This window comes from Dasypus novemcinctus, chromosome 15 (assembly GCF_030445035.2).
Source record: "Dasypus novemcinctus isolate mDasNov1 chromosome 15, mDasNov1.1.hap2, whole genome shotgun sequence".
NCBI lineage: Eukaryota > Metazoa > Chordata > Mammalia > Cingulata > Dasypodidae > Dasypus > Dasypus novemcinctus.
The window spans coordinates 88,423,331-88,447,862 of record NC_080687.1 but is presented as its reverse complement, the minus strand read 5'-3'; the positions used below and the strand labels follow the sequence as shown (position 1 = coordinate 88,447,862).

General features: G+C 48.3%; 1 protein-coding gene across 1 annotated transcript; it reads right to left on the bottom strand.

Annotated features, from left to right (window-relative positions):
• Positions 1 to 10,026: 10,026 nt before the first annotated feature.
• RGCC (regulator of cell cycle) lies at positions 10,027 to 24,035 on the bottom strand. The gene is made up of 5 exons (XM_004459738.3): positions 23,747 to 24,035; positions 23,079 to 23,264; positions 13,762 to 13,869; positions 11,643 to 11,705; positions 10,027 to 10,412 (listed from the first exon to the last, which is right to left on the bottom strand). Exons 1-5 carry the CDS (start codon positions 23,793 to 23,795, stop codon positions 10,405 to 10,407), a joined length of 414 nt encoding a protein of 137 aa, XP_004459795.2. The 5' UTR covers positions 23,796 to 24,035; the 3' UTR covers positions 10,027 to 10,404.
• Positions 24,036 to 24,532: the final 497 nt, after the last annotated feature.

The following is a 24,532-nucleotide window of genomic DNA, read 5'->3' as shown; positions in this document are numbered from 1 at the left end:
GCCTTTGCCTCTGGAAACCCCAGGGTGACCCGTGAGGCTATCGTGCTACCCTGGAAAGGGCGTGTTTCGTGTGACGGTCACCTCATTCCAATGCGTAGATGAGAAGCAGCTGAAATGGTGACTTTAGGCGCGGCTCACAGCATGTTCTCATTTTCAGCCTGTTGACTGTGTACAGAGGCACCAGCTCCTGCAGCTTGACCTGCCAAGTGGAATTGAGTTCACTAAGGTAGAACAAACAGCTCAAGAGGTGAGGCTCTCACGAGGGCAGAGACCTGGAGAAACAGCCCCCGCACAGGAAATGCCTTAAGAGGTCTCTCATCCACCCTGCCTCAGACAGGGTCTACCTCCCACCTTTCAGACTCGCGATAATCTAGCCTTTAAAAATGAAAACAAACAAAAATAGCAGAAACCTAATCCCAACCCTCCCGCATACTCACCAGGCAACGAGCCTAACTTCCATTTCTTGTGCTGTAGCTTATGTGTCTCGCTCCATCATTGGCGAAGTGGGAATCAGGCTTTCTTGAGCAGCATTAAATTGCCATTCAGTCTTTTGTTCCCCAGACTAAGTGCCCCAGGCTTTTGGGATGAGGGGTTTTATTTTCCAGTCCCTTGCACCTCCCCTCAGACCCGCCCTGCATTCTCTGTGTCTCTCTTGAATGTGCAGCCAAGTGAGAAACGAGAAAACAAGTGTCTAAGCTCTGAGGAGAGAAGCACAGGCCAGGTATCCATCATCTGAAGAGAAAAAGTAGGATTGTCTAGCACCGAGCCTTAATTATCAGGAGAAAATGCTAATCCTTCCTTTCTGATAATGTTAAAGCTTCCGGCTCTCTTTCGTCCCAGCGGGAACAACTTTAAAAACAAAACTCAATACAGCAGGAGAAGGAGTCTGGCCCTGGGGAATTGGCTGGATGGAAGAGGCAGAACGTTCACGCCAGATCACCAACTACAAACATGGGCACAGTCTGGCGGGCCTTGGAAAACTCCGCTCCGCAGCCTGCCAAGGAGAAGCAATCTCTGCGCTTTCTCCATCAAGATGGAAAAGCCAGAAAAGGATCCCGAGTTCATTGTCCCCGTGGGCCAGGGACACGCTCCACCCCAGCTCTAACCTGTTTCGCCACCGGCTGCTCTAATCTTATCACAATGGGCTTGTGCAGATGCGGAGGCCTCCCTCCCCAAATATTTTCCTCCTCGCAGCGCTCCCCTACCCCGGGCCTCCCCGCCCGGCGCAGCCTTTCGCCGGCGGCACAAGCAGCTGGCGGGAACGTCCTCCTAGAGGGGGCTAATCTCCCACCCTCCGAGATCACGAGACTTCTCCTCCGGGTTTGGGGGTCACGGTACATTTACGCCTCTCGTTTGGCCTTCCTGAAACACTTTGGTCCGAGAGAGGCAAACATTGGGTCCCTTGATTCCTCGCCCTCGGTTTTCTCGCCTCTAAAATGGGCCCCAAGGAGATCCAGCCCGTCGGGGCGGAGCTGGGGCGCGGCGCCAGGTGCCCGCAGCCGCCCCCCACCCCCTTTCCAGAACGACCCTGGGCTCCCTCTGGCTTTCAGTTTCCTTTTGCTCGAATGCGCTCATCTCCCAGAAACCTGCCTGGCTCATCCGCCCTGTTTCCCAACTTCCCCGCTCGCTACCCAGAACCGAGGCCCGCTCCGCCCCGCCCGGGGCAGCCCCGGGTCGCGCCCGCTCTTTGACCTTCGGTCCCGGCAAGGTCACTGCCTGCGGCCCCGCCCCGCCCGCGCAGCCCCAGCCCCCGTCGCCACGCGGGGTCGTGCTCCGGCCCTGCCCTTCCCGGGGCCTTCCTTTGGCGCAGAACGCACAACCCAGCTCTGACCCCTCTGGGCCCTGGGCCGAGGACAGCGGGTCACGCGCCTCCGGGAGCACCTGGGCTCTCCCCGCGCGCTGTGCGACACGCGCAAGCTGCTTTGCAACCTGACAAACAAACGCAAGCCCGCCGGAGGGGGCGTGTGAGCGCCCTCGCGGTCCCTGGAGGCAGGCGGGCCGCGACTGGCAGGACAGCGACCAGCCCCCACCACATCCTCCCAAATCAGGGCCAAGTGTTTGTCTTCCGGTGCTTCGGACTAGCTCACAACACACACGCGCGCACACGGCGTGCTGGCGCGGGGTTCTGTTCATTGCGGGCTTCGGAAGACTTGGCTGACTTCAGAATCATCAGGTTCTTGGGAAGGGTTGGGAGCAGGGTCCGCTCAGCCTGCAGATGTGTCCCTGGAGCCACATGGAAGTCTGCCTCTTCGCCCAATGCCAGTGAGGGTGCCTGAAGTTCCACCATTAGAGATTCATTTCTTTGAGTCTCAAAGTTCTCTGCGTCCTCAGAGGCCCCGCCTCTCCTCTGGTAAATGTTAAGTAGCTGGGGAAAGGGCTCTTATGCGCCTCTGTCTTGGTCCTGGATCAGTTTTTCTGATGTGAAGGATGCAAGGCCCAGGGAAGGGGAGGCAGATAAGTGGATGAGGGAGTGATCCAGGGTGGGGACAGGGCAAATGAGAGACCCACAGACGCTTTGTCGTGTCCAGTCTGCCTGGGCTGTGCCGGACGTGACGGGCTTGGCTCCTTCAACGAATACGGGGTGAGCGGGCACTACGCGGCCAGCGTCGTGCTGGGCGCCGGGGTACAGCGGCAGGCAAAACCAAGATGCACCTGCCCTCTCGGGGCTTACGGTCCAGTGGGTAGCGGGAAGAGGCGTCTGTTAACAACCACCACAGCAAATCACACGAATGAACACGTCATCGCAAACCAAGACCAGCGCACTTAAGGAAAGGGTTCCCTAAGAGCATAGCACCCACAAGCCCAGCCTCGACCTGGCCCCAGGGGAGGCTTCCGTTTGCTTGAGCAGATCCTGAAGGAGAATGAGCTGGAGGAATGAAACAGAGTGAGCATTCCCGCGAGGGCCCTGGGGTGGGAGGGGCCGCCTTACTCGGCTGCCCCTGGAACAGCCACCGTCTTTAACGTCAGCAAACTTTGAACTTGAAGGACAACGTTCCCTTCTAAAAATGTGCTACCCTTTCCTGCCCGCTTCTACTCCCTCCTGTGTTTAAATCAATACCGGGCAATACGGAGAAGGTGAGTTGTACAGGAGAAAGCCTTAAAAAAAAAATAGTTTAAAAATAATAAGAGTACAAACCTTGCAGACAGCAGCTACGACAGTCATTTCCTGTTTGGTGTCTCTGACCACAGACCTTCACCGCCAAATAAATCAACACAGGAAAACATTTTGGAGAAAGGTGTGGAAGAAACACATACTGAAAAAACAAGAAAAATCCTGTCTGCCTTTCAGAGGAGAGCTATGAGGCAGAGGGGGCGGGCAGGGCCCACCCAACCAGTCCCTGCTGGGGCTGGAGGGACCCCAAGGTCACCTAGTGACCTGGGCACTTTCCTCAGAGGCCCAGGAAGGGGAAGGGACCTAGGAACGGGGGTCCTGGGGCGAGGATGGGCTCCAGCCCTTTGTCCAGTGCTCTCTCCCTGCCTGGCGCCCTCTGGCCTCATCAGACCAGACCTACCCGGCTTCTTCTCAGATAAGGAATATCCGGGTTAGAACTGCCCTCTGCTTTGGGTACTGGAGCCCGGTGTCCTTGTGGTACAAGGAGAAGGTGGGCTAGACACTTTCGTGTTACTATTTGATCATCACAGCAACCCTGGGAGACAGGAACTCACACGCCTGTTTCAGAGGTAAAGGAACTTGCCCAAAGTCACCCAGCCACTAAGTGGCCAAGCTGGGATTCGAACCTAGTCCAGCTTGAAAACCCATACATTCTCCCCTTTCCCCCATCCCATGCCCGGATGGGTATTCCTGTGGCCTCAGCCCACCAGCACCTGCTCAGATGGGCCTTCTCACACAGGGCACAGATTAGATCGGAGGCTCGGTCATAATCCCACAGGGAAGAGAGACCCAGCGTTTCCTCGGCCCAGCCCGGAGCCTGGCTGGTGTATGAGTATTTGAGCTGACACTAGATCCTCTCCCATGTGGGTGTGTGCAGTATTTTTTCTTTGTTTTGTTTAGCTCTTTCTTCCAGAAGTTAGAGAATTCCCAAACTTAAAACCATACTATTCTGGGAAGCAGAAGTGGCTCAAGTAATTGGGCTCCTCTCTACCATATGGGAGGTCCAGGGTTCGATTCCCAGGGCCTCCTAGTGAGGGCAAGCTGGCCCGTGCAGCAAGGTAGCCTGAGCAGAGTGCTGGCCCAAGCAGGAGTGCTGGCCCAGAGGAGAGCTGGCGCAGCAAGATGACACAACGAGAAGAGACACAGAGGAGAGACAATAAGAGACACTGCAGATCAGGGAGCTGAGGCGGCTCAAGAGATTGAGCACCTCCCTCCCACTCTGGAAGGTACCAGGATCAGTTCCTGGTGCCGCCTAAAGAGATGAACGAGCAGACACAGAAGAATGCACAGCGAGTGGGCGCAGGGAGCAGACAACGAGGTGGTGGTGGGGAGGGGAATAAATAATAAATAATTTTTGAAAAAACAAGTATACTATGCCTGTCCCACCAGCTCTGCACGCACAGTACCCAGTCTTCTGTTCTGGAAGAGCCCACTGGCTGGCACTCTCCAGTCAGCACTCAAGCAGGTTGTTTTGCTGCTCTCAGGTCCTGAAGGAGCTGGGGTGCAATAGACACACTGGAATGAGGCTACCTACCATGGCATTTCCCAAGGTGTGCTCCAAGGAACACTGTTGATTACTGATAGCTTTCCCACACACAAAAAGAGGAGGCGGGACCAGGGGTCTTGACTGCAGGATTTCTCAAAGCCATCCACGTGCTGTGGCAGAGATGGACAGCTGTCCTCTCTTTATTTAAGGACAGACTTCTCAGCTTTCCACTCATCACGTCTCTGTCCAGGGAGAGAATTTCCCCCAGCATGCCTTGCAGCAGGAACGGCCAGCTAGTTATGAGTAGAAGCAACTTGGGTCTCTTCCCTTTATGTCACTGAAAGAAATAAGCCTCTGCTTGACTTGCCCATCCCCTTTTCTGCTGGCTGGGATATAAGTGGGATGACAAGAGCAGGAGTAGCCACTTTGGACTAGAGAGCCCCCTGCCAGCCCGGTACTGCTCACCTTAGTGCCTGGACTGTCGGTGAGAAAGAAATTTCCATTTTGTTTAAGCCACTATATATGGGGTTCTCTATTTCAGCAACTCGGACTGAGCCCCAAGTAATTCATGCACTAATGTGCAAAATGAATCTCTATGTGGGGGAGAGCATGCAGCATTTTTCAAGCCTGCATGACCTTAATACCTATTTTTCAAAACAGCTTAGCGGGTTGCAGATATGGCTAAAGCAGTTTAGTGCCTGCTTCCCACATGGGAAGTCCCGGGTTCGGTTCCCAGTGCCTGCCAAAATTTAAAAAAATAAAACAATCAAACAAACAAACAAAAAACAACTCAGGGGAGCCAATGTGACCCAGTGGTTGAGCACCAGCTTCCCACATATGAGGTCCAGTTTCAATCCCCAGCCTGGGTACCTCAAAAAAAAAAAAAAAATTAAGACTGTGCTCCTTGAAATGCACCTTGGGAAAGACTGAGAACTCTTTCTTCAATTTTTTCTGGATCCCAAGCTTTCACTAAGCCCACTACTTGCTTGTCCCCAGGAATTCATTCAACAGAGGCTTAAAAGCACAAACTAATGCCACCTTCTGAAACTCATGTAAAGGAATCTACTTCTTTCCCCCAAATCACTGACCTCATCCTCAAAACAGGCCACAAACTTCATACCCTACCTTTTAACCTTGGGAGTCCAGATTCCAAAAGACCAGTAAAAAAGAGCTGCCAAATGCAGGAAAATCCTCAAATTCTGGAAGAGGCTAGGAACAAAAGTCATAGTAACAATGACAGTCACTGGTGTCCTGAAATAAAAATGATTTATCCAAAGCAGGTAAAGGTTCCCGGATGTGAAGAAGAACCAGTGCCAGGTAATGCAAAAAATATGTTTAGAAAACAAGTCAAGGACACCTTGATTAAAAGAGAAAACATTTCCACAGCTAACAGCTTACTTAATAGTGAAAGATTGGAAGCTTTCTTCCTAAGATCAGGAACAAGATAAGGATGTCCACTCTTACCACTTCTATTCAACATTTTACTAGAAGTTCTAGTCAGAGCAATAAGGCAAGAAGAAGAAATTAAAGACGTTCAGATTGGAAAGGAAGAAGTAAAATTATTTCTATTTGCAGGTGATATAATGTTGTATATAGAGTCCACACTTTAAAAAAAAACAAACCCAACCCACCAGCAACAGCAAACAAGTAGAGCAAGATTGCAGAATACAAGATCAATAAACAAAAATCAACTGTAAAACCACAGATCATTACTGAAAGAGTTTAAGGAAGACTTAAATAATGGAAAGATATTCCATGTTCATGGACTGGAAAACTTAATATTGTTAAGATTCTACTGCTTGTGGAGCAAGATGTTAATGGCTCAGGGCACAACAGAAACTTTCAGCAAATGACCCCTTTATTACTTACACACTACAAAGAGTCCAAAGGAGAGGGAAAGAAATCCCATTGTGGTCAGTCTCCTGGGGTGGCCAAAACTTCTTGGATCCAGGTCCTTAGACAGCAATGCCACACACCCCATTTCACATTGGCAAAAAGAGACAAATCTATACCGAGTGTGGTATTTATCTACCCGGAGGGAAGGCGGCCCTGACACTGAGAATTCCTGCCTTGATTGGCATCTGGGGCTGCTTGTTTCTGGTTTCCAAGTTTAAGGTCTAGTCGGGCCTCTTCATTAGACTTAACCTCTCCCCCAGGCTGTAGAATGGAAGCAGTGCACAATGGGGGTGGGGAGGGGGCAGTAGGTAAGGGCTGGGTGACGCCACTGAGCCTATGTCCATGACTTCCCCAGCAATGCTACGCAAAGCAATCTACAAATCCAGTTGATCCCTATCAAAATCCTGAGGGCTTTTTTAAAAATATAGAAATGAAAAAAGCTGATCCTCAGATTCATATGGAATTGCAGGGGGACCTGAATAGCCAAAACAATCTTGATGAAGAAGAAGAAAGTTGGAGGACTCATACTTCCTGATTTCAAAACTTACTACAAAGCTACAGAAGTCAAAACAGTATGGTACTGGCATAAGGATAAACATATGGACCAATGGAATAGAATTCAGATAGATTCCAGAAAGAATCCCATACATCTGTGACCAATTGACATTTAAGAAAAGTGCCAAGACCATTCAATGGGGAAAAAATAGTCTCTTCAACAAAAAGGCACTGGGACAGCTGGCTATTCACATGCAAAATATGAAACTTGACCCCTCACTTATACCATATACAAAAATTAACTCAAAATACATCATATAGCTAATGTAAGAGCTAAAGTAAAAAAAAATATTTTTTAAAAACTCTTAGAAGAAACCATAGGAGCAAATCTTCATGATTTGGATTAGACAACAGATTCTTAGCTATGACACCAAAAATATGAGCAAAAAAGAAAAAAAATAGATAAATTGGACTTAGACAAAATTTAAAATTTTTGTGCACCAAAGGCCATTATCAAGAAAGTGAAAGTACAATCTACAGAATGGGGAAAAAACCATTGCAAACCATATATTGGATACTAGGCCGTATCCAGAATATATAAAGAACTCAACAACAAAAGACAACTAACCCATTTACAGATGTACAAAAGACATTTCTCCAAAGATATTCAAATGGCCAGTAAGCACATGAAAAGGGAAAGCAAATCAAAACCACAATGAGATATCACTTGATACTCCCTAGGATGCAATAATCAAAAAGACAGATAATAGCAAATGTTGGTGAGAAGCAGATGTGGCTCAACTAATAGAGTGTCCACCCACCATACAGGAGGCCCAGGATTCAGTACCCAGGGCCTCCTGGCCTGTGTGGTGAGCTGGCCCACGTGCAGTGCTGCTGCGCGCAAGGAGTGCCATGCCGCTTAGGGGTACCCCCTGCATAGGGGTGCCTTACGTGCAAGGAGTGCACCCCATAAGGAAAGCTGCCCCGTGCAAAAAAAAGTGCAACCCACCCAGGAATGGTGCCGCACACATGGAGAGCTGACGTAGCAAGATGATGCAACAAAAAGAGACACAGTTTCACAGTGACGCCTGACAAGAATGCAAGCGGACACAGAAGAACACACAGTGAATGGACACAGAGAGCAGACAACGGCAGGCGGGGGGGGGGGACAAATAAATCTTTAAAAATATATATATCAAATGTTGGTGAAGATGTGAAGAAATTAGAACTCTCAAACACTGCTGGAAATGTAAAATGGTACGGCCACTGTGGAAAAGTCACCGTTCAAAAAGCCGAACATAGAATTATAATATGACCCAACAAGTCCACTCCTAGAGAAATGAAGACATATGTCCACACAAAAACTTTAATGTGAATGTCCTTGCATCATAATTCATAAGAGTCAGTAAGTGGAAACAACCCATGTCCCCTGACCAATGAATGGATAAACAAAATGTGGTATATCTGTACAGTGGAATATTATTTTGCCATAAAAAGGAATGAAGTACTGATACATGCTACAACATGGATGAACCTTAAATGATATTATGCTAAGTGAAAAAAGCTAAACACAGGCCACATAATGTATGAGATATGTATATCCACAGACACAGAAAGCAGATTAGTGGTTGCGAGCAGCTGGGGAGTAAACCGCTAATGGATACAGGATTTCTTTTGAGGATGATGAAAATGTTCTGGAATTAGATAGTGGTGGTGGTTGCACAACTCTGTGAATATACCAAAAACTGATGAATTGTAAAAGGGTGAATTTTATGGCATGTGAATTCTATTTCAAAAAAATATGAAAATATTTGGGCCCAACCAGGATTTTAGGAAGAAGAAAAAGATATAAGGGTCCCCAAACCCTAAAATTTATTAGATGCTTCTAAGATATAAAATGATCCTAAGTAAGCGGTGGACTTGGCCCAGTGGTTAGGGCATCCGCCTACCACATGGGAGGCCCGCGGTTCAAACCCCGGGCCTCCTTGACCCGTGTGGAGCTGGCCCATGGGCAGTGCTGATGCGCGCAAGGAGTGCCGTGCCACGCGAGGGTGTCCCCTGCGTAGGGGAGCCCCACGCGCAAAGAGTGCACCCTGCAAGGAGAGCCACCCAGCGCGAAAGAAAGTGCAGCCTGCCCAGGAATGGCACCGCACACACGGAGAGCTGACACAACAAGATGACGCAACAAAAAGAAACACAGATTCCCGTGCCGCAGACAACAGAAGCAAAGAAGACAGCAGCAAATAGACACAGAGAACAGACAACCGGGGTGGGGGCGAAGGGGAGAGAAATAAATAAAAAAATAAATCTTTAAAAAAAAAATGATTCTAAGTATTTACTTTTTGGATTTATGTCCTTTAGGACTATAAGGAATGGAATTTTTAAATAACCTTTTTTTTTTTTAAATTATGAAAGTAATGCATGGTTATTTTAGAGGAGTTTTTAATATAGAAAAATGTGGCTAAAATTACAAACTATCCTGCTTTCATACTCTGCTCTCCCCCATAAAAGGCAGGTGGGGGATCATATACCAACCTCTCTGCAATGCCCACCTTTCTGAACCCCTGGCTCCCTGAGCCACCTCAACTGTAGCGTCAAAGCCAGCACCATCCAATCTTCCTTGGCTCACAGAGCTTATAAAAGCACCATCACCGTTCAATCTTTCAATTGCCCAACGTTCCCTCATATATCAAGTCCTGGATTTTGAGTACTAGTACTTTCCTGGAAGCAAGGAGAGAGTCCATGGCACCTGAAATGTACCAAGATAGGAGGAGGAAGACAGAGATAAAAACCTTACGTCCATCAAAACCACAATCCTCAAATTCAAATTTCCCACTAACCATATTCCTGGACCATTGAAGGAGCTTCACAGGAGCAGTTTCTTAAGTTACCATCTCTAACTGTTACCTAGAGCAATTAGGTAGCATCCAGGGTTTTAGTAGGAGTCGAGGCATGCTGCTTCCATCAGAATATTATTTGAATGTAAATATATTGAAAGAAATAGAGGGGTGAAAAAAGGAAACTTACAAAATACAGATTCCAGTTCAAATTTTATTTGCATACAAAAATATATTATAATGGGAAAAGCCTATTACTGTCTCCAACTATATATAATTAATTACAAATATTTTCATAAGAGCATTTTAAATTATAGGAAAGCTATGTTTTAAGAGAAAATACAACATTAGCACGGGTCATCGGTTCTAATACGCTGCAAGCAGGTAAACAAATCAGTTGCGCTGTCTAAATTGCCAAGAGATGAAAATGAGGGCTGAGCCTGAGAACAGCCTGGTGGCAGGTGAGCTTTCACCTCTGGCCTCTCCTGCAGTAGATTCTAGTTGCTGATTTTACCAAGTCCTCAGCGCTTCCTGAAGTCTCTCTTTTGGCAAAGAAGGACCCAGAACTTCTCCTTGTTTCACATACCTGTGAAGAGGAGATAAGTAAGTTATCCATTCACACTAATTTAAAACGTCTACGCTTAACCAGATGACGTGCATCAAAGCACCAAATTTAATGGCAGCCTTCCCAAGTAAGTACGTCTGTTTAGCCGGCAAGACTGGACAGCCATCTGCACCTCCCATGAAGGAGGCAAGCTTGTTCCATGGGTCGAACACAAATTGGGCTGCAATTACAATAATCTCTGTCAAAACAGGCCTTAGTCTTCTGATGTGGGATGGGAGGGCATGTAAGAAAATAGACAGTAAAATCTTCAAGTAAATAGAGATGACACAAGGACTTTCTAACCTAATATTTGGACCAGTCTGAAATAGCATTATTTCTAAACCACCGACTTTGGGTCTAATTTTTCAGATTCCCACCTGGTTATTTAGCAGACTATCACATAAAATACTCCTTAGGGGAAATCAAGAACTTCCCTGAAAAATTCAGGGTTTTGGCTCAGAATCCTTCAGCCCTCTCTGGGACCGAACAAGGCCCCCGCCTGAGGAGAGCTGCTGAAATGTCCAACCCGGAGCTCGAGCTGGTCCTTCCGGCTCTATGGGGTCTACAGAGGGATTCTCAGGGTCGCTTCCTCTAGACCCTATTGCAATTAAGATCTGATGTCTTCAGTTCCCAGAATACATTTTTGGTTACACAAAATGGGAAACCATCAGTGTAATTCTGAAGTGGGATACAAGGCATTGAGTATTTCATGGACGCCTTTCAGTAATTGGCATGGGTCTTTGGTTGGAGGGTCTCCACAAGCCAACTTCCTTTTTGGGACTCACCCCTTTAGAAGATAGACCTCACCGAGCCCTTGGATCTAATGTGGCCCGTGCCAATGGGCCCCTCTGGCCTGTAGGCGGAAACCTTGTGTGGTCATTCAGCTCATTTCTTCACTGAAAAGCCTGGCAGGTCTTCATAATGGAAAAGTTCTAGCCTTGTTCTAGCTACTACTTTTCTCTCCATTTCTCAAACAAACCACCATTGTTTGCTTGGTGGCCTGTGCTCACCGTTTGGAAGGGCACAAGGACTACTTGAATGCAAGCTTATCCTTAGCATTTCCTGCCAAGCCGCTGGGGTCCAGTTTCTAAACCTAAAGAAGCCTTATGATGTAACTTCCTGCCCCCAGGCAAGCCTGTAAACATTATAGCGTTTTATCAGAGGTGTCTGTTGGTTTTCTGGTTAATTTTTTAATACCAGCCATGTACTTACTTGCTAATGTTCTGTCAAGATCAGCAATAAAGTCTTCTAGTTCTTTTGTGTCTCCCAGTTTGGCTATAAAACAGGAGATGGAGTTCAGTTTCCCATATCAAAGACAGATGACGCCAGCAGCTGCAGACACATGGTGGGTTTTTTCCTCATGACTACATGACGCCATTTTACATCTCTTCATCCTCAGACTTCCGAATGGCAACCTGCACCAACTCTGAGTGTCTGCTCCATTGTCTAGCCACAGCACACTCAGAAACTGACTGTGAAGACGAGCTTCAATGTTTCTCTTAGTGTTTCATTCATTTCTATATCCCCCACCCAACCCCACAACCCCCACCCAAGAAACCTGGAAAAAGAATCTTCCTTCACTGCCTTCAAAGGAAAGGAGTGGGGAATGGGGGTAGCTCAGTGCTCTGAGCACCTGCTTCCCATGTACAAGGTCCCAGGTTCAATCCCCAGTACCTCTTAAACAAACAAATAAGCAAAAGGAAGTAGCAAGATTGAGAGGTGAATTTTCTTGTTTGTCTGTTTTTTCTCTATTATTATTACTGAAATAATGAAAATGCTCAAATAGTGATTGAAATGATGAATGCACAACTATGTGATTATACCAAAGACCACTGACTGTATACTTTGGATAAATCTTATGCTTTATTAATATGTATCAATAAAATTGATTTGTTTTAAAAATATAATTGATTTGTTAAAAAAAAAGTAAAGGAGTAGTTTGCTGTGGGGAGGGGAAGTAGATTAAAAAATTGGTGTTTGTTGTATGTGTGCATGATTGTGCTAAGATTTGAGTGATCAGTCAAAACTACAAGTAAGCATGGCACTGTAGGGAAGGGACACCCAGATTCTGATATTCCTGCGGCACCTTCTTCTATGCTGTCCCTGCAGCCGTCAGAGTCCCTCCAGTATAAACTGAACGAATAGCCAGTTTTTGACTGTCCCTTGTCAAAATATGACACAAGCCTGGGTACAGGACATTATCCTCCATCACGTGCCAAGGCAAGGTAATGAATCCCTGTGCTGATTTTCTTCTATTTCCTGAGAAACATCCTTATTTTTCTCTATAGAACTCATCACACATGCCTTCCCTGAAATGCATTACTGGATATATTTATTAATCAACTCCTGCTAGTTATAAATGGTTCCTTGTTCTGAGCTTTCACAGTCAATTTGCCATCTGAGGCTTTTTCCCCTCTTTAATTACTGCCTCTTTAGGATCAGGTAGCAAATCTGGGCACATTCTAAGCCACTTTCTAGACGGCTCTGTCGCTCTGATCGCAACAGATCCGTTACAGACCAAGGGCTGGGAACAGCACAGTCCCCAGTGGCTGATAACGTTGCTCTGTTGAGAAGAGAGTTCTAAAACGGCTCTTTTGAAAAGGTTCTGTCTTAACGCCAGAGTTGGAAAAGTGATAGAATCTTCATATTTTTTCAACTCTGTTCCATTTTTATTGCATTCTGCAACTATTTTCAGCAAGTGTAACTTTTCCTAAGGGGAAAAAAATTGCTTTGTTTTCAAAAGGGCACTGGTCCAATATCACAGAACATTCAGCTCTCTCACTGGAGACACCCTATTAGTTCCAAAAAATAAGAAACTGCTCCTCTGTCTTTAAAAACTTTTTCGGTCTATAAATATCACAGCGGAGACAGGCTAGGGCTGCTATTTTGAATTGTGGGAAATCATCTCCTAATGAAGACCCCATTTAATTGCTAACTTGGTAATGTGAAAACACTGATTACATAGTTAAGGCAATAAAAACAGTCCCACCTTCTGCGAAGTCTAACTGCTGAGCTTTAAATTCTAGACTCAGGCAGGCATGAGGAATGCTGTCACCTGGCGCTCAGCCTTGACCCTGCCGCAGGAGAGGAAGCAGGTCTCCAGCCTCCAAGTTTTCTTTCTCTCTGTGCACTTGGGTTTCCTGCTCCCCGAGTATCTAATTGTCACATGCAGGATGGAAATCCTGAGAAATGACGAATTCCGCTTCACACTGTGCTGTACTATTTATTGTTTTGCATATTTGGAAAAGATTGGATAGGGCCAAAGGGGAAGAGAGATGAGACTGAGAGTGGGAGGGGAACCCAACAGCCAAAAGCCCACACTCCAACTTACCCTTCCGAGGCCCGACGGTGGGAGAGAGCAGAGCTGGGGTCGAGTTTGTAGGAGAATTCAGTTTTTCATCACTGAAGCTGAAGCTGTTCCTGTACAGGGAATCGGCACCTTTCAGGGAAGAAAACGCACTCATTAAACATGTTTTTAGTCTACGGTCTATTGATAACTCGTAGCTTATCTCCGACCAAAGCAAAGGGTATAAACCTATAGTAAAGGTCCATATGTATGAATGATATACTCGATAATTTTTTGAAGATGAAAAACACAAGAAAGCACTAATAATAGAATTATGAAGAATCAAAATATAATTTTTAAAAATGGTCGATTTCCACATTTTATATTATTCCCAAAAGCGATTTGAGACGGAGGAATGTGCACAGGTTTACGTGTGAGCGTCTCCAATCGTGCACACCAAAGGCCCCTTAAAGAGGAGGGGGCGAGGGCCATCGCCACCACCAAGCCTGCCCCACCAACAAACAGGACCCACGGACCAAGTGCCTGAGCGACAGCCAATCCAACGTCTGGCCGATTGGGGTCAGCTGGGGATTTTAATTGTGCTTTTTTTTTTCTTTTTCCTTTGTTTTAATTTGTGGTTTTTGTTTTGTTTTTTTAAATAATTTTTTGTTTTCTTTATTTTTCTGGGTTGGGGATTTTGAACATGAAGAATCATCTTTCATGTATCATGTCCCTGATGTCCTCTGAAATCCCTAAGATACAAAAACAAGGTTGGGGAATGGATGTGGCTCAAGCAGTTGAGCGCCAGCTTTCCACATGGGGAGTTTCTGGTTCAGTCCCCAGTGCCTCCTAAAACAACAACAACAGCAAGTAAACAAAGAGAAAAACTAACTCAGGGGAGCTAATGTGGTTCGTGGTTGAGCGCCAGCTTCACACTTACGAGGTCCCGGGTCCAATTTCTGGTCCCGGCCCTTGCACCTTAAAAAAAAACAAACAAGGTTGGGCCCCCCTCCTCGTTCGTGGGAGCAGGTGCATCTTTGCCATGATTTTCCAAGGCAACAAACGCCAATCCTTCACACTAGGGATAAGCTAGACAAAGGGCCAATGACAAAGAGGTCTTCTCCTGGAGGGTCAGTGTTTTACAGATACCCGGAGTGATTTTGTGGTTTCCTCCATTCTCACACCCCCTAAAAAAACCCAGAGACATGGCAAGGCAAATGTTCCAGAAGCCAGAGAATCAGCTCAGCCACTAAGTACTTTAAACACTTAAACAAGATAATTAGTATCTGTGGGCCTCAGCTTCCATACAATAAAATAGGGAGGGGCATTAAATGATCCTTAGAGTCCCCTCCAGCTCTGAAATCCTGGGAAGGCCCACCAAAGGGGAGGGAATCCCCCCAGCTGCTGCCCACCCAGCTACGAGACTGAACACAGACAGGAGCTGCCGGCTAGGTAACTCCGACTCAAAGGCACAAAGGCAGAGCAGGCAGCGGAAGCAGGATGTGGCCCTGTGATGGAAGGGCCTTCCTGGGGAAGACAAAACAAAACGCCAGCCAAGCCTGTGGCACAGATGCGCTCTTGAAAGGCTCTTCAGGTGAGAAAGGGCAGCTGAGCGACGCGGGCCTCCCCTGGCTGCGTCTCCTCTTTGGGATTCTCTCACTTTAATCCAATTACTTCCAGTTCAAGAAAAGGCAAAAACATCTCTCTTTGGTCCCCTTAACTCAAAATGGACTTGAACAGTTGCAAAAGATAGGCACTGTACAAAAAGATTCAGAGTTTTCAGAAGCAAGGTTTCTAGTCCCAAGAGAATACAGCTTCCATCCATAAAGGCTGCCACAACTTCTCAGTCCCCTTCCTTTCCTTCCACTCTCCCCTGACCAGGTAGCACCAGCTACCAGCTTGTCTTCCTGGTCTACAGACTCTCAATTTCCAGACATACCCAGAAGACCCATCCTTCAGCGGTCCATCCCAGGTCACCTAAAAGATCACGATCCACAACCATCCTTGAGGGCTTTATGATGAACTCCTACTGAGATCCAAGACTCTGCCCTTGAAGCTTATGTTTTCCTAAAAACACATTCCTCAGAATACTGGTCCCTTGAAAAGAAAAGCTCTGTGAGTGCCTAAATCTCTTAAGAGAGTCCCATCATATACTTCTACTTTAAAGTCCCTGAGAAGTCTTGTAATAAAGAAACCAGTTCACCCTAATTCCCAAGGTGACTTAATCACAGGATACTTCTTTTGTGTGGCACCTCTGCCAATATTACTCGGGACACATGTATTCTGTGGAATTTGATTTGGGAAACCCTTCTACTTGGTTCATCAGCTGAGCCCACCCCTAGAGATTTCCTCAGGGGAAAGTCGTTGCCATTCATACAGGAAAGTCGTCATGTCCCTTGCAGACCTACAAAGAGTATTACCACTGATCACCAAGCAAGGGCCAGGAGAACTGTCCCTCATCTAACTTGGGAAGTCTGTTGGGAGATAATATCAAATTTAGGGGCAGGAAAACCACAGAGGGTCCTAGGGAAGACAGCCTTGCGCCTGGCCTCCTGAGCTGGAAAGAAGGAATGTGTGATCCTTGGAACATTCTCCTCAGCTCTGAAGGACACCCAAGAGCCTCACCCCTACTCTGCGCCCCCCCAGAGCGCCAGGCCCAGCCCTCAGTGGCCACACCCCTGGCCTCTATCTCCCAGAAGCAGCCAGCCCTGAAGAGCCATTATCACCACCACCCTCATCCTACCCACCCCCGCCCCAGGCGCCCTTCCCAGGGCTTTGGGCTCCACCTCTGTTCTTCCCCCACTGTCCAGTGGTTTTATGCCCACATGGACTCAACCCTTGGGAGGAGAAGAAAAATCACAATTTGTTTGCCTCATGGTCAAGCAGACCAAAAGCTTTTGAGTTGTCAGGGGAGCAATGATCTCGACATGGAAGAGGCTATTCTAAAAAATACAAATAAATAAAAATAAAAAGGAGAGGAGGGAAAAAGTAATCCCTTGTGGTTTGGGGATACTCTGTGGAGAAGGAGCCATAGCACCGGCAGATCACCATGGCTTACTCTCATCCTTTACAGCCTGGTTGCATGCGAAATACCTTCCCGGTGCAAGGATTTTCCTCAAACTCAGAAAATATATAGACAAACTGAATTTTCCTTAGCTGATAAATGTTTGCAGACCAAACCATTAAAATAATCAGAAGTTGCTTCCTACTGCTAAAAACTCATGCTACTCCCACCATGACAGAGGAGGAGGAAAAAATACGAGTTATAGCATCTATACACGTAAACACAGGCACATCAGCATAGCACGTGCTCGCTCCCCGTCTCTTTCACACCCTGGCTCACAGGCACACTCACACACACTCGCTCACCCACCGGCTCCTCCACTTTCCTGTGAGGTCCAGTGCACACTGTGTGGGAAGGACCCGCCTCCAGGGCTCTGAAACATGACACCAGCCTTGAGCCAAACCTACCCAGGGTTCACTTCATTTCTTCCTGGGGTGGCATTCTACGCGGGTCATTCTTGTCAATGAGGAAAGATGAAGAAAGCCACCTCAGGAGTCCCAGAGCCACCGCCCCAGCAGGAGCCACCACTGTGGAGGGGGCACGTAGCACGAGAGGCCCTCAGAGAGCTGCGCGCAGCTCCCACCTGAGCCTCGGCCCTCTTGGCCATGGGGAGCAAGAACCAGGAGCCCCACGTGTGCAGGTACCTCTGGTTTTAAATACTTTATTCTGAAGTTCCTGGCAAAATGGAGAACTGTGTGTCCAGGAGAAGAAAGGTCAACAGAGAGAATTTAAAAGAATCAAGGCTCTGGGTCAGGCTTTCTTCTCTGCTTCAGACAGTGGCAAAATTATGATGAGAAAGTCATCTATAGAGAGAAACTCGCAATAATAGAGTATTAACACAGACCTCACCAAGCTCCCAAGCTCCAGAGCCCCAGAACTTCCCAATGAAATTTCATTCCATGGACTTTCATTAAGCACCTTCCACGCACAAGATCTGGTGCTAGGTGTGGTGGTCAAGGAAAAGGGGAGCAAGGCCCAATTTCCTGTTCTTTTTACTCCCCTAGCACTCTATTCCTTGCAAAATAACAGCCAGTTGGTCTGATGAAATGACAGTGGCGTGTCGCTGGCTGATAGCATGTGAATGTGTTGCCTCACCCTGGGTGCCAGGTGCTGCTAGGTTAGGGGTCTGCAGGGTTCTTAACTGCCACAATTTGGGGAGCCTCTGCAGGTGGGAAGGCTAGATATTTTAAGGCCTTACAGCCTCTACTTCAAGCAGCTCTGAAACCCCATCTTGTAAGCATCTCACAGTGTGCTGAAGGCAGGATCTCAAATGCAGAGACGAGTTATCTAAGTTATCATCAGAAGAAATGTCAGCATAGTAAATACACAACCACCTGACTTAGGAGCATCTACAGAGCTTGAGAAACTCAGCCGCAAAAAGAGAGGCTTGTTTGAAAGGTAAGTGTGCTTTTTTTTCCGTTTGGGGGTGGGAAGAAAAGGTAATTTAGGGTTAGCGCTGACTTGTGCTACTCCAGAGGAAAGGAAACCACAGACTGTAAGTCTTGCCCAGAGTTCCTGTAAATATAGAACAACCCCACACGTCTAAGGCAAGCAAACTACAGTAATTAACGGAGAAAAGGAAAGCTTCCCTCCTGTTTTCCCTTTTGCCACAGGGAATGGGGTGGGGAGTAGGGATGGGAGGGTTTCATCTTCAAAATCTAAATTACGACAGTCTCACAAAGAGCCGGATAGAATAAGGAAGAGCCTCATTTCTCCGTTTCCCCGCCGCTGCCCCAGCTCGCCTTCTGGAATGGCTCCGTCCCTCCTGACACCTCACTGATGCTTGTGGAGTAAGAGTGCCTGTTTCCCCTTGGGATTCCTGGCCGGTACCAGGGCTCTCACCTGGCCTCTGCCTCCCACAGCTTGAACAAGTTCAGGTTCTAGTCTCCGCGGCTCCTGACCCAGACCAGCCACTGATATGCTACCTCCCTGCTCCAGGGTGCATTGTCTTGATAGGGACATGCAGACACTCCTGGTCTGGCCTGTGCCAGAAAAGCCACCTCCTGATTCCCTAACGTTGTCCTGCAGTTTCCTGATAGCCCTCCGGCGCACACCAGCTAGACTTCAGACCTTTTCTATTAAGTAGCAAAACACTTCCCCCTCATGGGACAAAAGGTATGTGAAAACCCCAACACATAAATAATACGAGTTCATACTACCCTTTAAGTTCGAGTCAATGTTATAAACCTGTAATTGCATAAAGTAAATCAGTGGAAACATAAATTAAAACACTGATTAAAATTTGGTATAAAGTGAGTTAAAATTTCATTGAACACATTTGGGAGATCATGGTGGGTTTTTGTGGTTTTGAAAACACTGACAAAAGCAATTCGTGTGTTCCCAAAAAAAACCTTTATTATGGATACTGAAATTTGGATACCATATGCATGGCACAAAATATTATCCTTCTTCTGATAGCTTTCAACTATTTAAAAATGTGAAAACCATTCTTGGCCACGGTAGCCTGTAATTTGCTGACTGTAGCATTATACCATAAATCAGGCAAACTCGAAGAGGGTGTCTCAAGCTGGCATCTAGGAGTCACCAGGATGGGGCACTGCTTCCATGAAACCCTGCAGCCAAATTAAATATTACCAATTGCTGTCGTATTTGTTTTTTATTCATTCCCAAATATTGTCAGCACTTTTACTATGACCTCAAGGAGTATATAATAAGAGAAGTGAAAAATAAAGACAGCAGAGGTAGACTGCACTAAGAGACTGCGGTTAGTAGGAAGGAGAGAGTTCATCTGTTTGGGGGTAGGGTGCTGATACTAAAGAAGGCTGGGAAAAGGGGGCAAGATTTAACCTGGTCTTATAGGAAGGATACAGTATCAATAATATTGAACAAGGACATTCTAGTTAGAATTTTGCTAATCAAGCACTGTGCATGTGTTCAGATTTCATAATTAATGATGTTTATCCTCTAATAACCCATGAACTCAAATTTCAGAAATCACAAAAAGAAATACTCTATATATCTCTCAAATCCCTAAAAAGCCTCTGTATGTTCACAAAACTTATCGGTGTTTACTAACTGTTAGACTTAAAAAAATCCATCTCCCTCCCTATTAAATTCAACCATGTTTAGGCCAAAAAAACGAATAAAGCAATATATTTTTAAAAATAAACTCAAACCAGAGATTTTCACAATTCCCAGGGCACCTCTGAGGATCAAGTTTGAAAACCCCTGTCCTAGTTCCTAAGTGCATTGCCCTTTTTCTGTCGAAATTCAAATTACTCCCACTAAAGTGCCTGATATAACCTGTTGAAAGCTGAAGACAGTCCACCTATAGGAAAGAAGCAGTTTCTATTTTGATCAACAATCAAAATGTGCCATTATACTGCAATTATTTTGATCCTCTTCACTTTTTAGGAGGCCTCCTATAAGCGTGAACAGGAAAAAGTTATTTCCTTATTAAATATCCATTCTTCTTCCCTATCTAAGCTAATTTCCTCTTTTGGGTAGAAGAAAGAATATCTATTGCAATGCAAACAATCTATAAAAACATTTTTTTAAGTGAAAAGGAAGGGTTCTTCAAAAAATGCGAATGCTAAAAAAAAAAGGAAAAATGTGAACACTGTATTGGTCTACCTTGTAAAGTAGGTCTTCAAAGCAGTAGAGCTGTGAATGTTAGAGCAAAACCCAAGGTAAAGGCAGCAGGTACTGCTCAGTTGTTGAGCATCTATTTCCCACATACAAGGTCCCAGGTTCAATGCCCAGTACTTCAAAAAAAAGGTAGCATACATACATACAGAACATTTTCATGCAGGAAACTGGCTCGAAGATCTATTCTCTATAGCTCGGTGTGTGCATTTTAATGATGTCTTGCAAGCATTCGATGGAGAAAAATTTTCTTTCTAATCCTGAGCTTGTGGATCTTTCCAACAGCACTGTTAAATAGCATCCTTTCCCTTTCATAGCTAGAGAAACTGAGGCTCACTCATTCCACAAAGTCCCGAAAGGGCTCAAGCCCGGGCTCTGCTGACCACCCTGTATGACCACTGCCTTGAAGAGACAACAGTCAAACACAGCCACAACCACAACACTTAACAGATGCGTGGTGAGACTCAGATGGGACTTCGGTCTCCTCCTGAGGACTGGTTCCCATTCCAGCCATCAGTCCATGGCAGTAGGCCTTAGAGAGAGTCCATGCGGTTCTGCCGTTTTACCAGAAAAATGGGGACAACAGCGTCCACCTCTTAGGGTTGTGACAGAGATCATGGGAAATACACTCGAAGCACAGAGAAGATGGCAATCATCATGAGAGCTAATGAGTAATAAAAACCGCAATCACAGGAAGGGGTTGGTGAAAGTGAGCTGCTGTTACCATTCTCCCTTTGGGAGAGCTAAATTCCAGAAGGATCTACCTCTCTCCAGCATTCTCTTCCACAGGGAAACATTAAACAGACAAATGAGTATAACGGATGTCTGTGCTTAATTCTTGGCAGCAATTAAGATACACATATTTGATACACACAGCTCCTGCCAAGACTATTTCTAACCAGTCTTGTGGGAGACAAACTACACACTTAGAGCAAAGAGCAATGTCATCTGAGCCTTCTTTGTATCCTGACCAGGCCTCTCTCCATCACTTCTCTAACCATTCTAAGGGCTAGGTTGTTAAAGTTAACAGTTAACAAAAACTGACTGCAAAATACACACACACACATGCCCTGAGAAAATTACACACTCTAACCCAAATATCTGCCCCCTCGAATGTTAAGAATGTGTTTCTCATGCCTTCCCTTTGAGGCTCCTGAAAAGGGATTCCAGATCTGAAATCCCACTCAGTTGAAGCCACCATCCCCCAGGAATAGGCAAACTCATGCTGTATTCTAGCTGGACGTGCTGTGGCTTCTAAAGGAGCTGTTCTTTGCAAAAGAGCAGCACTGGACAGACAGTCCCAGATTTCCTTCCGGTGTGGGAAAGAATTGGTTTTTTATGAATAACTTGCTCCGTGCCCCAGGAGAAGGAGACATATTAAAGTTTGGCCACAGATATTGAGATCTCTTTCCAAAAACTGAAGACTTCCCCTTGAAAGCAAGTTGAAAGAGTAAATTAGTGTTAAGGATTTAATAAGTGGCTTGGTCACTAGCAACAACATCCAAAAATTCAAAACGGAAAATCAGCACACAATTTCATTCCCTTTCACCCCAAAAGCTGCAACTCAGTCTCACCCTCCGGCAGGGCTGCCAAGGAGACTCACGCTGGTGCTCAAGTGCCTGGCTCAGTTCCTGAACAGGGTGGTAAATGCCCTTTATCCCTTTTCCAGAGGACAGCCCATGTTCAAGTCTAGGACTGAATCTTACCCAGTGACAAGGGAGAGCTCCAGCTTTCAAAAGGAGAGAACCAGAAGAAAAGGGCACTGCTTTTACTGTCAGAGCCAAGGGGAGCAAAGAGAATGACATTCAAGCTTGGAACCCATGTAAGGGATTAAAATCTCAAGAATAACCCAGTAGAGTTTAAATTTCTCTTTAAAAATCAGTCACCCGGGATCTGAAAACCAGTAATCATACTGTTTGACACCTAAACCGGGATGTGTCCATCATCCTTAAGGGAAATTTGACTGGGGGGGAGGGGTGTCTTTTATTTCAAGGTTGTTTAGGACAAAGGGGGTTTTGATTATGAGAAAGGTCATGCCTACGTCCATGCCCCCCTACTCTCTGGGTCCCCCTCCAGGTGGGGCAGGGGTCACCCCTGTAGTGGTCCTGCTTCCAAGGAACACTTGAATTCAGCAGTGCCAGGGACTGTTTCAAAACTGCGTGCAGTGGAGCAGCATTTTGGCTCTTGAGAGTCCAGGGCCCAAAGAAAGTGCAAAAAGTTATTTCAAAAATCCCAGAAACTGGCAGTTTACGAAATCTTGCCTGGTTTCACAAATGTCTCAATATTGTGCCCTCCTGCGGTCAGCCCCCCACGGCTCCCCATACCCGCTCCTGTGGCACTTGCTCCACATCCTCTGGAAAGTTTTACTGCAAGGAGAGGGGCGGGGAGAGGAGGGAGGCGGCGGTGGAAAGGCCTGGCCCGTGTCCCCAGGGGTCGTCTGGTTGTGCGTCGGGCCAAGCCGCTTAGCCCCTCTTACCTGACACCCGCAAGGCGACAGGTGGGCCAGCTGCCCTCCAAGGGCCTTCCATTGCCCCCACTCCCGGGTCCTACAGCTTCCCGAGCTTCCGCTGGGCCCACGCCCTCTGTTCACAGATTTGCAAACTGAGGCAGAACCTGGAGCGCCCTCGAGGGGTGGAGAACCCGGAGCCGGAAGAACTCCGGATCCGCTGGCTGGATAAGGGGCCTTACTTACTCTCGGAGTCGCTGAAGCCGCTGCTGTCGCTGACGCTGGCGCAGCTGAGGCGCTTCATGCGCTCCAGGTGCTCCTCGTAGTGGAAGTGGCGCTCGTGGAAGGGCGACGCGAAGTCCGCCAGCACCGCGTCGAACTCGCACAGCGCGTCCGTCAGGTCCGCGGCAGCTGCCGAGTCCAAGGCCGGGGCTGCGGGCAGGGACGGCGGGCTCGGGTGATGGGGACGGGGCCCGGCGGGGACCGCCACCCTTCCCGAGGACACCGGTCACCACGCGCTTGCCCAGGGACAGCACGCGGGGGCCGCCCGCCTTCTCATCTCCCAGCCCCCGCCTGCAGGCCCTTGTCACCAAGCCCCTTTTCCGACAAAGCCGCTGGGCCCCGGGGGGCTGCGGCTGCTGAGAAACTCTTCCCGCGCGCGGTCGGGGCCTCGTGCCCACGCTCGTTCCCCCGGGGACGGTGGGAAGACTGAGTCAGGCTGTGCCCGTGACGTGTCCCCGTCCCGCGTGGGAAGGGCGGCGAGACGGGGAGGGGCTGGGCCCGCCCGCGCCGCGCGACCCGGGGGCAGGGCCCCGCGGGTGAGAAGGGGGAGGTGGGGTGCACGACCCCTCTTCTCACGCCCCACGCCCCCTGCGGGGCCGCGGCTGTAGGGGACTTCGGGGCCCCACACTCACCTGCGGCGGCGGCGGCCGCGGGGCTGCCCTCGGCGGCGGGCGGCTTCATGGGGCGCGCTCGAGTCCGCGCGCGCGGGGCGGAGGTGCTGCGGGGGACCGGGCCCGGGATCCGAGCCCGCTCGTGCACTGGGGCCGGCTGTGGGGCTGCGGGGCTAGCCCTCCCGCCCGGCTCTGCCTCTGCCCGGGTGCCCTCCCGCCCGGCTCTGCCTCTGCCTGGGTGCTCGCCGCACGCCCCGCACGCCCGGACGCGCGCTCCCCGACCCGCAGCCCCGCGGCTCTTCTCCCAGCCCCGCGGCCACACCTTCTTATAGCCGCGGGCGGGGGCGGGGCGGGGCGGGGCGGCCCGGACCTTGCCAGCCTGTCCCCAAGGCGCCGCCCCCGCCACACGCCCGCCAGGAGCCGCCGCAGGGACGACAAGTCGCCGGAGCCCGGGTGACAGCCCCAAATATTTACCCGCCGCTGGCCCCGCGCGCCCTGAAAGCCCGACCCACGGAAGTGTCTGGGCCACTGTTCGGGGTCACCAGAGCCCCGCGGCTCCCCGCTGTGTGCCTTGAATCTCCGTGAGCCTCAGTTTCCTCCTCTGTGACATGGACGGAAAAACGCTGAGCCTCCCGGGGTCGCCGGGAGCATAAAGGAGCCGCGCGGCGGTGGCAGGAAGGCCCAGCCGCGTGCGGGAGACGTGGGCCGAGCTTGCGGGCGCCGCATTCCATTCCGCCCGAGGGACTGACGAGGCCGTGGGAGGCCGCAGTGGGAAGGTGGCAGCCGAGAGGGACACGTCGGTGGAGT

Excerpts from the sequence above, each read along its gene's own strand:
- RGCC (XM_004459738.3), bottom strand. The coding sequence starts at position 23,795 with ATGAAGCCGCCCGCCGCCGAGGGCAGCCCCGCGGCCGCCGCCGCCGCA. Across the intron at positions 23,265-23,746 it reads CGCGGCCGCCGCCGCCGCAG|CCCCGGCCTTGGACTCGGCA; the intron begins GTGAGTGTGGGG and ends CCCTGCCCGCAG. Across the intron at positions 13,870-23,078 it reads CGGCTTCAGCGACTCCGAGA|GTGCCGATTCCCTGTACAGG; the intron begins GTAAGTAAGGCC and ends CTTCCCTGAAAG.